Genomic DNA, 18132 nt, shown 5'->3' with positions numbered 1-18132 from the left:
AGACCACTGGACCACCTCTAGGCCACCAGCTGCTATGTTTTTGGCGAGTAAATATAATCCCTTCCCATAGGCTCAGTTTAGCTTTTCCCTCGACATATTGGTGCAGTAGCGTGTACATTGTCATGCTCTGTTGAAATATGTATTTTCCAAATATATGGTGAGAAGAAAACATGAAGGAAAAAATAAAATGTATAGATGATGACGCAAGCTCAGCTGTTGCTTTGTTACGATTGCCTGTTTCAATATCCATAACCATTGGTCTTTGTTGTTTGACAAGTCCTGACTTGTTCATCAGGATAATGAATAGGTATAATGCATGATTTTCTTCCAAATTGAGCCATCCAGCATGGAAATTCAATGATTTTTGCATTTTAATCACTCGCAGTGGGCTAGTTTTGAATTATACGTAGTTGTTTTATATCAATTGGATTTAATACAATGCGTTGATTCTGTTCTTTTAACACACTGTAAATCTGTTTCATGTACCCCCTCTAAAGAACACGTGTGTGTGTGTGTGTGTGTGTGTGTATGTGGGTGCATGAGCTTGACCCTGTGTACAGCTCATATAGAGTTGTGTTATTAGCTGTGTGTGGGTGGGTGCGTGTGCTTGTGTGGATAAGTGTGTGTGTTTGTGTGTGTGCGCACGTGCGTGGTTGTACTTTGTGTGTGTGTGTGTGTGTGTGTGTGTGCGCACGGTTGCAGGTGCGCAGGTGGAATCATCCATCTTGTCTAATAGCTAATAGCTTCTGACGAACACACTCGTCTGGATGTAATGCATTTCTGAGATGACAGTATAGCTATGTGACCTGGCATTCTTATCCATAAAGACATATATGACGTATATGTTTTAGATTGTGGAGCTTAAACTGTCTTAATGCTCACAGCTTCACTAACGGAGTCCAGGAATTCAGCAACTTGTGCAAACATGGTTCGATTCTGACTTCTTCAAGCCGAGGGCACGTGAGGAAGATCAATCGCTGTTGTACCGAAAATATTCAACCTCATGACCTGACCAAAAGGACAAAGCCCCTAGTGTTCATATCTATACCATTTAGCAGACACTTTTATCCAACGCGACTTACAGTCATGCGTGCGTACATTTTCCGTATGGGTGGCCCGGGGAACGAACCTATTATCCTGGCGCTGCAACTCCCTGCTCTACCAACTGAGCCATACGGGACCACAGTCCACTTGTTATTATCCCAACTCAATCAATCACTCACCCTGAAACCCACGGTCCAACTGTAAGTGATAATGTATGGAATGGAATGCCAGAGTAGGATCTCCAGACATTACAATGTGGAATGTTCCGATGTTACATTACCTGTCCACTAAAGTAACCGAGACGTGAGTGTACAGTAATGATGAGTTCTGGTTCTGAATGTCGTCATATCTTAAGGTAATCTGGTCTACCGGGCTGAACCTAATACCAACTGAGACACTATGAGTAAAGATCGAGGCACAGTTGTGGTTTCTCTTCAACAATTATAGTCTATACTGGAATGTATTCAGTTTCAGCTCTTCTTGCTTACAAGTGGGAACCGAGAGATATCCTTTCTCTCTGTGGACTTGACTGTGGTTGTTCAGGAGATCATAACGTCATGGTGAATAACATTATACTGAAATTATATGGTTTCATGCACAGATGAGAAGTTAAGGTGGATCCACAGCAGACAGTATGGATGGAGAATGTGTGTGTGGGCTCCGGTAAAGCTTAAGTTAATGTGATCCTCTTCGCCCTTGTGTGTGTGTGTGTTGACCTCAGGATCACAACGACGGCAGCCTGTATGATGGACCTGAGGAGGTACCCTCTCGACGAGCAGAACTGCACTCTGGAGATCGAGAGCTGTGAGTGACCCCAATACCATCAACCTCTGAAATGACAATTTCAATATTACATTTCAGTATTTCAATATTTCAGTATAAAAAATAAATCCAGTGTAAGATTTCAGTATAACTGTAAGTGGTGCGTACTGGCGGCAGAGAAGTCAGACGCAGGAGAGCAAAAACTGTGTTTCCAAACGGCGCAGTTTAATAACAAAAAACCCACCGGAAAACAGAACAATCAAATAATGGATACATAACCCGATGCACACCAGGACAGACGTGCACAAGCACTTACAACAAACAATCACCGACAAGGACATGAGGGGGAACAGAGGGTTAAATACACAACATGTAATTGATGGGATTGGAACCAGGTGTGATGGAAGACAAGACAAAACAAAGGAAAATGAAAAGAGGATCAGCGATGGCTAGAAGGTCGGTGACTTCGAACGCCGCCCGAACAAGGAGAGGGACCAACTTCGGCGGAAGTCGTGACAATAACATTTGACTATTTCAGTATAAATACTATTTATAAACTCAGCAAAAAAAGAAACAGCCCTTTTTCAGGACCCTGTCTTTCAAAGATCATTTGTAAAAATTCAAATAACTTCACAGATCTTCATTCGTTTAAACACTGTTTCCCATGCTTGTTCAATGAACCATAAACAGTTCATGAACATGCACCCGTGGAACGGTTGTTAAGACACTAAAAGCTTACAGACGATAGGAAACAGTTATGAAAACTTTGGACACTGAAGAGGCCTTTCTACTGACTCTGAAAAACACCAAAAGAAAGATGCCCAGGGTCCTTGCTCATCTGCGTGAACGTGACTTAGGCATGTTGCAAGGAGGCATGAGGACTGCAGATGGGGCCAGGGCAATAAATTGCAATGTCTGTTCTGTGAGATGCCTAAGACAGCACTACAGGGAGACAGGATGGACAGCTAATTGTCCTCACAGTGGCAGACCACATGTAACAACACCTGCACAGGATCATTCCGAACATCACACCTGCGGGACAGGTACAGGATGGCAACAACAAGTGCCCCTAGTTACACCAGGAAGGCACAATCCCTCTATCAGTGCTCAGACTGTTTGCAATAGGCTGAGAGAGGCTGGACTGAGGGCTTGTAGTCCTGTTGTAAGGCAGGTCCTCACCAGACATCATCGGCAACAACGTCGCCTATGGGCACAAACCCACCGTCACTGGACCAGACAGGACTGGCAAAAGTGCTCTTCACTGACGAGTCGCGGTTTTGTCTCACCAGGGCCGATGGTCGGATTTGCGTTTATCGTCGAAGGAATGAGCGTTACACCGAGGCCTGTACTCAGGAGCAGGATCGATTTGGAGGTGGAGGGTCCGTCAGTGTCTGGGGAGATGTGTCACAGCATCATCGGACTGAGCTTGTTGTCATTGCAGGCAATCTCAACGCTGTGCGTTACAGGGAAGACATCCTCCTCCCTCATGTGGTACCTTTCCTGCAGGCTCATCCTGACATGACCCTCCAGCATGACAATGCCACCAGTCATACTGCTCATTCTGTGCTTGATTTTCTGTAAGACAGGAATGTCAGTGTTCTGCCATGGCCAGCGAAGAGCCCTGATCTCAATCCCATTGAGCATGTCTGGGACCTGTTGGATTGGATGGTGAGAGCTAGGGCCATTCCCCCGAGAAATGTCCGGGAACTTTCAAGTGCCTTGGTGGAAGAGTGAGGTAACATCTCACAGTAAGAACTGGCAAATCTGGTGCAGTCCATGAGGAGGAGATGCACTGCAGTACTTACTGCAGCTGGTGGCCACACCAGATACAGACTGTTACTTTTGATTTTGACCCCCCCCCCCTTTGTTCAGAGACACATTATTCCATTTCTGTTTGTCACATGTCTGTGGAACTTGTTCAGTTTATGTCTGTTGTTGAATCTTATGTTCATACAAATATTTACACATGTTAAGTTTGCTGACAATAAAAACAGTTGACAGTGAGAGGACATTTCTTGTTTTGCTGAGTTTAGTATAAGATATCCAATCACAATGGAGATTACTGTGATGTGTTAGGTCCAATGCAGCCATTTTTATCTCAATATCAAATCATTTCTGGGTAACAATCACCTTACTGGATTATTTTCAATAAACATTTGAAACAAGAAACAAAAATTTACTCCCTGGGCGTGGTCGGAGTGGGGAGGGGAAAACGGATAACTGTTATTGGCAGAGATCTTTCTTATTTGTCTATGATACTAATTTTCCACATGGTGATGTCACCAGGCAGGCCAAAACTCCATCCCACCAAAACAGGCGGAAATTTCAGGCGGTCTTTTCAAATAGCTCCTACACTAAAAGGCTATTATCATAATTTTCACAATTTCACAGTATTTCTGCAACCTTTGAGTGTGGAAATAAACACTGAGTATACAAGCAATATGTTCCCAATATTGAGTTGCACCCCCCCATCATAACAGCCTCAATCGTCGGGGCAAGGACTCTACAAGGTGCATCCACACTGGCCCATATTTACAGTTGTGTCAAGTTGGCTGGATGTCCTTAGGGTGGTGGACAATTCTTGATACACATTGGAAACTGTCGAGCGTGAAAAACCCAGCAGCGTTACAGTTCTTGACACAAAAAGGTGTGCCTGGCACCTACTTGCATACCCCGTTCAAAGGCACTTACATTTTTTGTCTTGCCCATTCAACCTCTGAATGGCACATATACACAATCCATGACTCATTTGTCTCGAGGTTTAAAAATCCTTCTTTAACCTGTCTCCTCCCCTTTGTTTACACTGATTGAAGTGGATTTAACAAGTAACTTCAACAATGGAGCATAGCTTTCACCTGGATTCGCCAGGTCAGTCTATGTCATGGAAAGAGCAGGTGTTCTTATTGTTTTGTATACTCAGTGTATATAAAACACAGGAAAATCATGTCTTTGATGGCACTGGGCCTTTTTAGCAGTTCATTTGAGTGAGTGGAGATTTAATGATCTGTGACTTAGTTTCTTCACATGGTATCCAACTCCAGTAGGTTCATTTTAACCCTGTCTTTCTTTCTGTGGTTCAGATGGATACACGACAGATGACATTGAGTTCTACTGGAAGGGAGGAGACAATGCAGTGACGGGGGTGACACGCATTGAGCTGCCACAGTTCTCCATAGTGGACTACAAGCTGGTGTCCAGAAACGTTGTCTTTTCCACAGGTAAAGGTCCTTTTTGAATTTTTTTGAATCACATGCTCAGAAAATACACATCCTTACCATGTTATTTTCCATTTCGCTTTTTACCCAACCAGTGCTCCACTATGAAACTCTTCACTGCTACTTCAGTTCTCTAGTGGCTGTATCTTCCAGTTCGGATTCAATGTTATCGGTATCCTTGACATCATTTGGTGCGTGGGTGCGTGGATGTTCGTGTATGCGGGCACATGCATGTCAGGTTGTTAGAGTTTGTATGTATATGCACTTGCTTGTATGCGAGAACTCCTCACCATCCCTACCTTTTATTTGAGTCCCTGATGGCAGCCATTAAAGTTTAGTGTCCAGTCTGGCCCCCTCTATACTCTTTCTCCTCTCCCTGGCTCCACAGTGTGGCCCCCTGTCTCCCTTCTCCCTGGCTCCTAAGTGTGGCCCCCTGTCTCCCCTCTCCCTGGCTCCTCAGTCTGGTCCTCTGTCTCCCCTCTCCCTGGCTCCTCTGAGGACCCCTGCATCATACTTCAAAGGCCTGTCTCCCTCCCCGAGCCTGGCTAAAGACCAACTTTCCTCCATGTGCTGCTGTTGCTTGCTTCACTCACACAGACTCACACAGGAGCAGTGAAGGATGGTAGGATGGCAATTACCCAGCTGTTTTCTTCAGCTCTTTAAAAGAGAGAAGCCATGTAGAAGCAGCCTGGGAAACAGGGCATCAGAAATTCATGTGGAAAATAAGGCCCAGAGCATCAATTATTCCCCTCCAAGCTCACAAGGAAACATCGCCATAATGATTTCAAGTTTCAAGGTGTAATGTCATGTACAGCTCCAGAACCAAGTGGAGAACATGTCTGTCAACGATTCCTAGACACCATCATCATTCCTATTTGTGAAATGTGAAATGCCTATCTTGAACCCAACACAGGAAATAAAAAATAAGAAAAACACAAGAAAGTAAGTAAGCATATTTTATACAGGGTCAGTCAGTTCCAGTACCATATTTACAATGTGCAGTGATACTGTAGTAGTAGAGGTAGATATGTATAGGGGTAAGGCATATATTATAAACAGGAGTAGTTTCAGCTTGTATGTGAGTGTGGGTGTGTAGAGTCATTGTAAATGTGTGAGCAAATTATGAATTGAGTGTTTGTGTGTTGGAGTGTCAGGGTGCGTGAGTGTCAATAGAGAAAGTGCGAAAATGTAAATAAATGAAATACAAAGGTCAACAAGGTCAACTCAGATTGGTTGTTTCAGATGAGTTGTTTCCACATGCTTTTCCCCCCTCTCTCTTTAGCAGTGGATAAAGGGGATCTCTGTTGAACTGGTGAACGTTGTCAGAACGTTGTTGGACAATCGCACCCTTACATTATGAGAGTTTTCACGTCGTGGTCGTCATGGGTGTTGTCATGGTTACCATATCAACATCCTCCTCTATTCCGTCCTCTCCTCTCCTCCTCCTCATCCTCCTCTTCCTCCTCCTCATAACATACGGTGTACTCTCCCACTTGCTGACAAACGTCCAGACACAGCTAGTGTGAACGCTTAGTTGCACACCTACATCCTCTGTATCACCAATCTTCTTTCAACACCTACTTTCGCCTCCCACTATCTCTCGCATAATGTTACCATTCTTAAAGGGACAATTCCCTTCCATGACAATTAAAAAAAAAAAAATGATTTCACCTTTATTTAACCAGGTAGGCAAGTTGAGAACAAGTTCTCATTTACAATTGCGACCTGGCCAAGATAAAGCAAAGCAGTTCGACACATACAACGACACAGAGTTACACATGGAACAAACAAACATACAGTCAATAATCCAGTAGAAACAAGTCTATATACGATGTGAGCAAATGAGGTGAGATAAGGGAGGTAAAGGCAAAAAAAGGCCATGGTGGCAAAGTAAATACAATATAGCAAGTAAAACACTGGGATGGTAGATTTGCAGTGGAAGAATGTGCAAAGTAGAAATAAAAATAATGGGGTGCAAAGGAGCAAAATAAATAAAATAAAATAAATACAGTAGGGAAAGAGGTAGTTGTTTGGGCTAAATTATAGGTGGGCTATGTACAGGTGCAGTAATCTGTGAGCTGCTCTGACAGCTGGTGAGGGACATAAGTGTTTCCAGTTTCAGAGATTTTTGTAGTTCGTTCCAGTCATTGGCAGCAGAGAACTGGAAGGAGAGGCGGCCAAAGAAAGAATTGGTTTTGGGGGTGACCAGAGAGATATACCTGCTGGAGCGCGTGCTACAGGTGGGTCATGCTATGGTGACCAACGAGCTGAGATAAGGGGGGACTTTACCTAGCAGGGTCTTGTAGATGACATGGAGCCAGTAGGTTTGGCGACGAGTATGAAGCGAGGGCCAGCCAACGAGAGCGTACAGGTCACAATGGTGGGTAGTATATGGGGCTTTGGTGACAAAACGGATGGCACTGTGATAGACTGCATCCATTTTGTTGAGTAGGGTATTGGAGGCTGTTTTGTAAATGACATCGCCGAAGTCGAGGATTGGTAGGATGGTCAGTTTTACAAGGGTATGTTTGGCAGCATGAGTGAAGGATGCTTTGTTGCGAAATAGGAAGCCAATTCTAGATTTAACTTTGGATTGGAGATGTTTGATGTGCGTCTGGAAGGAGAGTTTACAGTCTAACCAGACACCTAGGTATTTGTAGTTGTCCACGTATTCTAAGTCAGAGCCGTCCAGAGTAGTGATGTTGGACAGGCGGGCAGGTGCAGGCAGCGATCGGTTGAAGAGCATGCATTTAGTTTTACTTGTATTTTAAGAGCAATTGGAGGCCACGGAAGGGGAGTTGTATGGCATTGAAGCTTGCCTGGAGGTTAGTTAACACAGTGTCCAAAGAAGGGCCAGAAGTATACAGAATGGTGTCGTCTGCGTAGAGGTGGATCAGAGACTCACCAGCAGCAAGAGCGACATCATTGATGTATACAGAGAAGAGAGTCGGTCCAAGAATTTAACCCTGTGGCACCCCCACGAATGTGCCTCGTCTCACGTATACAGTACATGGACAGCAATCCATGGATCCAGATAGTTTCTGATCCGAGAGTTTTGATTGGTTTGTTTAGGAATTTTTGTGTGCAAATCAATGAGTTTTATGATCTATGTTAGCATGATTTAAATCCCATGCTTACATAAATAGCCACGGTAATGTGTGGTCTGGAGGATATTTTTTTAGGTCAACTTGTTGTAGTAGCAGTGGAAGGACTTCCTTCGCTTAGAGGTGTACAACTGACACCCTTGAGTTCTGCATTGCTTCTGGTACTCATTTGTCCTTGGCTCTTAATGGATCAATAAGTGTCATTGATTGGCTGAGGAGTCCACACACTTGGATACCCAGATGTTAATTCATCTCTGATTAACAAGGCAAGACATGGACGAAAACCAGCAGACGCTACGACCCTTGAGGACCAGAGTCATGCATCACTGGTTTAATGCTATACAGAGAGGAATGTGCACTATACATTCAACTCAAATGGTCATTTATGACGACAGATATGTGATGAATCATAAAGTGTGTTTTTCATGAGCCAGGTCAGAGAAGAAATACATACATTACCAAATGCCTAACATATCAATCTCCAAGACTTTTATACATGCATAAATTATAAAATAATATATGTCGTTTGAAAGTGCAACATTTTCTTTCATCACAGTTAGTATTGAAATATTTTAGTATTTGCCTCGCATTCATCGCCAACATGTGTCAAATTGTTGTGAAGTATGGTTCAAGGATGCTTGTTTCCATGGTGATAAATCCAACCCATGCTGCCATTGCCATAGAAACAAAAACACGAGGTGTTCCATAATGCTCCTCGAACCAAGAAGTCGTTCATTCTGTTCAACCTCTCAACATCCTGTTTTCATAGGTGCCTACCCACGACTGTCTTTGAGCTTCAAGCTAAAGAGGAACATTGGCTACTTTATCCTGCAGACCTACATGCCCTCCATCCTGATCACCATCTTGTCCTGGGTCTCCTTCTGGATCAATTACGATGCCTCGGCTGCAAGAGTGGCATTAGGTAGGTGTACAAGCACCATATGTTACACATTGTACAATATTAACAAGTATCTGAATACCATTTCCCTATTATTGTGACTGATCCCAACATCCCACTAGTTATACAGTCTTAGAAAAAAAGGGGCCATCTAGAACTAAAAAGGGTTATTCAGCTGTCCCCACAGGATAACCCTTTGAATAACCCTTTTTGGTTTCAGGTAGAACCCTTTTGCATTCCATGTAGAACCCTTTCCACAGATGGTTCTACATGGAACCCAAAAGGGTTCATCTACCTGGAACCAAAAAGGGGACAACCGAAGAACGGTTTTGGAACCCTTTTGTAGGGCCAAACATACAGTCTAGTCCATGAGATAATTATACTCTTAATTCTATTTTGATGGTCTACTCTGTATTACTGAATGGACAGATTCCCCTGCACTCTCTCATGACCATAAAGCAGAGAATTGGGAGGTCTTTGCAAAGGCCTGCAATATCCGGTGGCTTGCTAATAAGGAGTCCACCAGAGAAAAACATTAACTCCCTCAGTGATATATCGTTATGGGATTTCCTTTGCCACACAGAAGGGTGCTTTGTGGCGGCTGCATCCCGGTAAGAGCAGCAATCAAGATATCAATGCAGTGGGGAAACAATTGAATTGTTTGAAGGTAAAATTGATTAGGGAGCCGTGTTACAGTGAATTCCAAATCCAGACGACCCACTTGGCCCTAATCTTGTTCCAGCACATTTTCTTCACTCTCTCGTGGAGTACCTTTTAATCAATAACTCTGAGCAAAAGAAATACAACTCCCCGTTCAGTATGTACATTTTAGCAGCCTCTCTTATCCTGAGCAATTGTAAAGTAATGAGTGCATACATTTTCATTTAATTGAACCCACAACCCTGAGCGTTGCAAGCATCGTGCTGTACCAGCTGAGCCACACAGGACCTACAGTGTGTTCAGTGTAGCTCACCTTCTGCATGCGTTCAGTGGTGTACAGGATGCAAGGTGCAGGGAAAGCAGGGTACAATAACCTGGACCTGTACATGCAGTGTTCAGCGATGTAACACTCCGGAAGTTTGTTCAAAGTACCAGAGCTGTTCCATGTACTGGTGCTGTTTAAAGTACTGTATTCCTTTGGTTAAATGTCCTCTAGAGTTGCTAAGTCTCTGCGATCATACTTCCTCACTTTTAGACTAGAGTATCTTCTGACACCTTAGAGACACTTAAGTGTGGACCAAATCTCATTTCTTGATAACCTCGTAACCCCCCAATTTCAGAGAACAGACGATAGGGATAATGTATCGATAATGCCGTTAGCAAGCAGAGTGCTACAGGATCTGAAGTCATTTGCACGATGCTTTAGTGGCTCCTTCCTGATGAGTATGCAGCAGAAATAGAGTAGGGAGGCTGTCTGAAACATACAATTAGATAGACATTAAAGGAGCAGTCTAGGATTGGTGGATCCATTTTTGAACTTTTAAATGAGTGATATATATATATATATATATATATATATGTGTATATATACATATTATATATACACATGTGATATATATATATATATATATATATATATATACACATTTTATATTTAAATGTATATATATGTGTATATATATATATATATATATATATATATATATATACACACATGTATATATACATGTATATATACCCATTGTATATCTTATTCTTAAAATGCCTCATGAGCTTAGTTTTAACTGTCATATCCCATCAGAAACCAATGTATTAGCTTGTTATATGCCATAGTTTGTAAACAATGGAATGGTAAACATACATTGTATAGCCTAACAACATGGCTGCAACTATCATTTTGGTATCATGTATGGTCAGTCCTTAGCACCAAAGTGACTTACAGTCATGCGTGCATACATTTTACATATGGGTGGCCTTGGGAATTTAACCCACAACGCTGGTGGTGCAAGCGCTATGCTCTACCAACTGAGCCATACAGGATCACATACTGTAGGCTCTATAGCACATTATAGGCTCTATACCACAGTAATTACCAGTAGATTAACCCAAATAGTTCATTGTTCAGTAGCAGACCAGTATGTTAGCAGATGTGGAGTACTTACCACTTTCTCATTTTTGGGAGGTACTATTTCAAATCAAATTCATTTATATAGCCCTTCGTACATCAGCTGATATCTCAAAGTGCTGTACAGAAACCCAGCCTAAAACCCCAAACAGCAAGCAATGCAGATGTAGAAGTACGGTGGCTAGGAAAAACTCCCTAGAAAGGCCAAAACCTAGGAAGAAACCTAGAGAGGAACCAGGCTATGTGGGGTGGCCAGTCCTCTTCTGGCTGTGCCGGGTGGAGATTATAACAGAACATGGCCAAGATGTTCAAATGTTCATAATGGTCCAATAATAATAAGGCAGAACAGTTGAAACTGGAGCAGCAGCACGGCCAGGTGGACTGGGGACAGCAAGGAGTCATCATGTCAGGTAGTCCTGAGGCATGGTCCTAGGGCTCAAGTCCTCAGAGAGAGAGAAAGAGAGAAAGAGAGAATTAGAGAGAGCACACTTAAATTCACACAGGACACCGAATAGGACAGAAAGTACTCCAGATATAACAAACTGACCCTAGCCCCCCGACACATAAACTACTGCAGCATAAATACTAGACACTGTGGCCCCATCTGAGGACACCCCCGGACAGGGCCAAACAGGAAGGATATAACCCCACCCACTTTGCCAAAGCACAGCCCCCACACCACTAGAGGGATATCTTCAACCACCAACTTACCATCCTGAGGCAAGGCGGGGTATAGCCCACAAAGATCTCCGCCACGGCACAACCCAAGGGGGGTCTGCAACCCAGACAGGAAGATCACATCAGTGACTCAACCCACTCAAGTGACGCGCACCTCCCAGGGACGGTATGAAAGAGCCCCAGTAAGCCAGTGACTCAGCCCCCGTAATAGGGTTAGAGGCAGAGAATCCCAGTGGAAAGAGGGGAACCGGCCAGGCAAAGACAGCAAGGGCGGTTCGTTGCTCCAGAGCCTTTCCGTTCACCTTCCCACTCCTGGGCCAGACTATTTCAATGCATAGTACCTACACACCTTTTGGGAGGTACTATTTAAATGCACAATGCCTGACATTTTTCCTTTGGAGAGAGAGAGAGAGAGAGAGAGAGAGAGAGACTCCATAAAAATATATTTATCCCCAGAGAGTCTGGTCTCCTGATGAAAAAGAAGGGAGGCCCACGGGCACATGGTCCTGTGATTAAATTGTCAGGCCGGTGGGTGCAGTGAAGGACAGAGAGTAATAGAACCACAGAGGGAACACCGATAAAGAACATGGCTGCCGTTCAGCAAAACCACAGAGATCGTTGCAATGAGTAAAAGCAAAAGGGGAGAATGCTGCTGTTCCTCAGAGAGAGAGAAATACACACACACACACTGTCACAGGAAACCGGTAATACTTAACTGTCTCCTTTAATGTTCCAATAAATCAAGGAAAGGGCCAGATTGATCCTACACTCTAACTACCTCCAGTGTGGCTTTATGACAGTACTAGCTACTGATACACATGGTTTATATTTCTTGTCAAAGAAAATACATGTTACTATTTTATTTGAGGTCAGTTTTCCTACATATGTGTTTCTGCATGGACAACAGATAAAGCATGTGCAAAGAATGCATTGTTTCCATTTAGGGGCCTTTCTTTAGGACAGAATGTGTACTATATTTAACATGAGACATTCAATTCAACTCCTTCCACGGTTAAAATGTCACTCACAGCTGGAGGCTGAATGTACAAAATTATTCAACGAGTTATTTGAGGTTGGTGGTGTCCGAGGGGCTAGTAGAGGACTAACTTTTCAATTTCTATTCGGGGAGGTTATTATCTCTGATTTTGGCTCAGAGCACAACAAGACGACCAAGTCCCATTCGTTATATACTGTAGCCAACTCTTCTACCATTGTCACGCCATGCATGTTTTGGAGGAGGAGTTAATTGGCAAAAGCACAAACAGACTGGAGCACCAGGCTACAATGAGGCAATCTGAGACTAAAATTCTAACAAATAATATTCCCCTCTGTTCTGGGAAGTGGTTTGGTTGGAACATAATTACAAATAATTAGTAGACTGCAAATTGACCACAAGAATCTCAAACAGACATAATGTTTGACTAAAACATAATTATTTCAAACCTTGCTTAAATTTGCATATGATCACGTGTCTCTCCATTAAGCATGGGGATACGTGGGAACAGATTGATTTAATTAAAATGACTTGATTGATTTCCTGACTTTTTTCAAATCCCATGATTTGAAATCCCAATCCTCCGTCACAGTCGTTATGTCCAACAATGAAAATTTTTAAAATTCTCAGAAAACTTGTGGGGGCCAGTTGGGAAACCCTGCCTTAAACTGTCAATTGTAATCCAGGGATCACCACTGTGCTCACCATGACCACCATCAACACCCATCTGAGAGAGACGCTCCCTAAGATCCCCTACGTCAAGGCCATTGACATGTACCTGATGGGCTGCTTCGTCATGGTCTTCCTGGCCCTGCTGGAGTACGCCTTCGTCAACTACATCTTCTTCGGCCGTGGGCCACAGATGCAGAAGAAGCTGGCAGAGAAAGCCGAGAGGGCCAACAACGAGAGGGCGGCCAAATATGACACCAATCGGGTAAGTCGTCATGAAGATCTCCGTCGAGACGCTCTAACTTCTTCAAAGTTCTTCCAAATGTCTTGGGTTTCAGGTTGAGAAGTTGTCGGGCGTTATCTTTGCAGTCCGCACACTCTTACGACGGCAGATCAGAAACTCTATAAATATGGTGTTGTGTTTCTTGTGGTTAGTCTCCTCAGGAAGGAGGTAAAACGTCATCTCTTAAGCTGACTAAGCAGCCTAATAGAGCAAAAACGCTCCGTGTCTCACAGTCGGTGAGTCTTGACCAGCGGACACGTATTTTTTTCACTATCTGTCTGACTTGTTTGTCACAATTGACTGACATTACATTTATTTATTTTTTTCATGTCCGCATGAGAATATAATGAGTCTGTACGTGTCACTTGTTACCCAAGTTGCCATTGTCCTTTTTTCAACTTCTGGTTTGACATTTGCATGTCCAATGCAACCTGCAAGCCCTATGTTCCGTAGTGTTGCTAGAAAACAGATATTGTGCTGTGTCGTCCATTCAAACGTTCATTCAAAGTGACCTCATTCCTACATAGTCTCATATCTTGATTCTCCAATGTATGTCATTGGCCTAAGTTAGTGGTTCTCAATCCTGGTCCTGGGAACCCAAAGGGGTGCACATGATTATTTTTTCCCTAGCACTACACACCTGATTCAAATGATCAACTCATCAAAAGGCTTTGATGATTTGAATCAGGTGTGTAGTGCTAGGGCAAAAACAAAAATGTGTACCCCTTTGGGTCCCCAGGACCAGGATTGAGAACCACAGGTCTAAATGGGTATGGGTATAATGAACATAGTTCTGGTTCTCATCTCACCCTTGAACCTGTCCAGAGCAGGATCATCATGTTGTTGTAGCTCCAGATCATACATCAATCATCTACTTCTATCTCCAGGCGGAGTCCCACGGTAATATCCTGCTGACCACCCTGGAGATACACAACGAGGTGGCAGGAAATGAGGTCACCACCAGCCTGGCGGACAGCAGGAACTCCTCCGTCATGGGATTTGACAACACCAGCACAGGTACCGGCGTCCAGTGCAGGAAGGCGAGCCGGGCCTCGGGTCCTCGCCACAGCCTCGACAGGCACGCCCAGCTCAAGAGGCACAAACTGCGGCGGCGTTCGTCGCAGCTCAAAATCAAAATCCCTGACCTGACGGACGTAAACGCCATCGACAGGTGGTCGCGGATTATCTTCCCCTCCGTTTTCTCCCTCTTTAATCTAATCTACTGGATGTATTATGTCAACTGATTGACTGATAGGGTTAGATGGTGTTATAATTTTTTTTTGTTCTCCTTCGTCATCATTTTGTCTTTTTTTTTTACGTGATAGGAAATGTTTTGCTATCGAAAAACAAAGGACTGCCTCTATGTAACACAGACAAATTGCTTTGACCCCTTTGTTCAAGGTTTTATATTTGCAGTCGTACTCAAATTGTGGATTGCGGTGGGGTTGATAATTCTTCAAATTTTGTACAGAACTATGTAGATAAATACCCATACTGTAGGACTGGGACTGTATACTTCTCATTCTTTTTGCCCTCTCTGCAGTTTGATAATGTTCTTTATACCCATTTCAATTTGTGCAATCTGCAAGAAAGAAAAGGTAACCATAATTTTTTTTTTTAACAAACCCAAATAAAATACAAATGTTATGTAATGTATTATGCATATACACAATGAATTGTGGTGTATACTTTATCATTATTTACATATTATTTGTTATGAATGCGGATCAATGCAAAAAATATATACTCATGTTTTGTGATGCTTGCCATCTTTATCACGTATATATTTTTTGTCTTGGTCAGATATCATTTTCAAGTGCACATACAGTATTTGCATATTTTACAGTGAAGTGGTCCTGTTTCTGTATGTCTATGTACAGTGTATTATTAGTAGTAGTAGTAGTAGTAATAGTAGTAGTAGTATTGCTATTATTATTATTATCATCATTATTATTATTATTATTATTACTATTATTATTATTATTACATACTGAACTATAATATTTTAACACAGGTGCAAATTAATGTCTAAGGTTGAGGGTTATAATATCTCAGGTTCTGGATTTTGCTAATTGGCATCCATTAAGTTTTCAAAATCCTGTCAAGCAGTCTTGAAATTGGAATATTGATTGGTAATCTAAACTTACCCATAACTGCACTCAATGAATCTGTCATGGTTCACATCTTTTCTACCTGATATTGTGAATGCATGACAGGATTTCACTCAGTAAATTGACTGCATTCCTTTAAATCAGCTCCACCTTTGATACTGTAGCTGTTGAACTCTCCTGCCAATGGCCTTGCGCTATGTACTGTATCACATGTCTTTGTGAAATATTCTGATATTTTTGTAAGGTGTAACATTGACTATAACTACAGTATGTTAACTCCCTCTCTTGTGCGCTAGCATTGTAGACCATAGATTCCCTCTGTTCACAACATTCCACGGAAGTGGCAGGGTTGAGGGTTTGTTTGGTTTTGACCATTTGACTGATCTTTACTGCTGAAATGACCTCCAACTGTAAATATAATGTACATAACAGATGTGATGTAAGTGTGCACATTTTTATTTGGAGTTGTCTAATTAGTTGTCTGTTTTATAAGACAATGTGAAATACCGATGACATTTCTGTCCTCTTTAAATGCTTGAACATCTATTGAATTAACATATGGGGTTGATCATATATATATTTTTTTTATAAGCAATGAATGCCATGAGAGACTATCAAATGCACCGCCAACATAAATAATACAACAAAACGCATTGTAAATCAAGGTCATTGCGACCACTGATAGCGGCATATCATCGTCATCCATTTCTATATTTCTATAATCTATTCTGCGCAGCTATCAAAGAGGCACATATGATGTATTAGTCTCTCAGTATACAACTGATGCATGAATTCTGTTCTACAGGGCAAGGACAACGAGCCATAGTCATTAGATTGTAACCAAACATCGAACACATCCCATGAGGAAATGTAACCAACGGCATGGAAGTAGCTAACATTTGGTGAAACATTGCCATTGTCCATATCATGCTGCTCTGGGCGAGAGAACATGCCTAGATGGCACTGTCTCTTGTTTCTCTATGCATGTTATATCGCATGAGTAGTGGCGATTTAAAAAAAAAAAGAACCTTAACCCTATCATCTTAGACCTGTGTCTCAGGTTACAAGTACAGTTCAAGAGGTTGTGATAAAGTCTCTGGTTGGTTACAGAGCAACCAATCATATCCTGGGGTCAATGGCTGGGATTCACAATGACAGTCTTCAAATATATAACACATTTATATACGCATAAAGAATAAATCGTGCACCCATGTATTTTACCATTACCAACTTGCAGCCAATTGCTTATAGTAGTGACATGTATCTCTGGTATGTAAATACACTTTGCTACTTGATCATTAAGCTTGTTGTGTGTTTTGGGTTTGAGTGATATAATGGCAGAGTGTGTGTGGTTACACACGCTGGCCTTTAAACAGTTACAGCCCCTGTGGTTTCCCGTCCCTTTTCTACTGTGTAGATGAGGCAGTGTTGGCTGGGTCTTGGTGTAAGATGACTAATATCCCTTGTTCTTGGCGTAAGATAGGTAATATCTCTTGGTCTTGGTGTAAGATGAGTCATTTCTCTTGGTCTTGGTGCAAGATGAATAAAATATCTTGGTCTTGGTGAAAGATTAATAAACTATCTTGGTCTTGGTGAAAGATGAATAAAATATCTTGGTCTTGGTGTAAGATGAATAAAATATCTTGGTCTTGGTGTAAGATGAATAAAATATCTTGGTCTTGGTGTAAGATGAATAAAATATCTTGGTCTTGGTGAAAGATGAATAAAATATCTTGGTCTTGGTGAAAGATTAATAAAATATCTTGGTCTTGGTGTAAGATGAGTAATCTTTCCCGAGATGCAAAGACTTGAGTTAGCCCTTCAGAGATAATGCCTAGTCTTTAGCTCAGAGGGATAACACAGTCTTGTGGCATGCAAGAGACCTGGGTTTGAATCCCGGTCAGTCACATTGGCACATTCAATCTGACACTGTTTCATGCATTAAGTGCACTCATCGTTGCTGGCTTCTCATGTTGTCTGGCCCATTATGGAATGTCAACATGTTCTGTTCTGCCATAAATGTATTTAGGTATAGATATCTGTGTTTGTTTTTCTCCCTTATTTATTTAGGTTATAATGTTGCTCTATTCATGAAATAATATCAATTGTATGACAGTAATATCTGGTTTTGCATCCATTCAAATCAATGATTTCTGTAGCACACCTGTTATACGCTATAGCAACAGGATGAACAATGGACAGACGTCAGAGACAACATTTCTTGTTCCTAATGCATTTCTGTTGAATGATTGAATCTAGAAAAAGCCCAATAGTTTATGATTTATATGTCCGGTGAAGATAAACAAATG

At 42.2% G+C, this 18132-nt stretch overlaps 1 protein-coding gene across 4 annotated transcripts in view; it reads left to right on the top strand.

Annotated features, from left to right (window-relative positions):
* Window positions 1–15655, top strand: part of LOC112266477 (gamma-aminobutyric acid receptor subunit beta-3) — a 49703-nt gene extending 34048 nt beyond the window's left edge. For 2 of the 4 annotated variants that reach the window (XM_024443966.2, XM_024443968.2), the window contains 6 exons: window positions 1766–1848; window positions 4887–5024; window positions 8895–9047; window positions 13447–13694; window positions 13865–13948; window positions 14600–15655. In XM_024443966.2, the coding sequence (XP_024299734.1) occupies window positions 1766–1848; window positions 4887–5024; window positions 8895–9047; window positions 13447–13694; window positions 13865–13948; window positions 14600–14956 (1063 nt within the window). In that variant the 3' untranslated portion in view covers window positions 14957–15655. The remainder of the gene's footprint in view (window positions 1–1765; window positions 1849–4886; window positions 5025–8894; window positions 9048–13446; window positions 13695–13864; window positions 13949–14599) is intronic. The other 2 variants (XM_024443967.2, XM_024443969.2) reach the window with 1 other exon arrangement.
* Window positions 15656–18132: the final 2477 nt, after the last annotated feature.

Source organism: Oncorhynchus tshawytscha, linkage group LG14, assembly GCF_018296145.1.
Source record: "Oncorhynchus tshawytscha isolate Ot180627B linkage group LG14, Otsh_v2.0, whole genome shotgun sequence".
NCBI classification, from domain to species: domain Eukaryota; kingdom Metazoa; phylum Chordata; class Actinopteri; order Salmoniformes; family Salmonidae; genus Oncorhynchus; species Oncorhynchus tshawytscha.
Note: the sequence above shows the minus strand (reverse complement) of the source record. Positions and strands in the feature narration are given on the sequence as shown.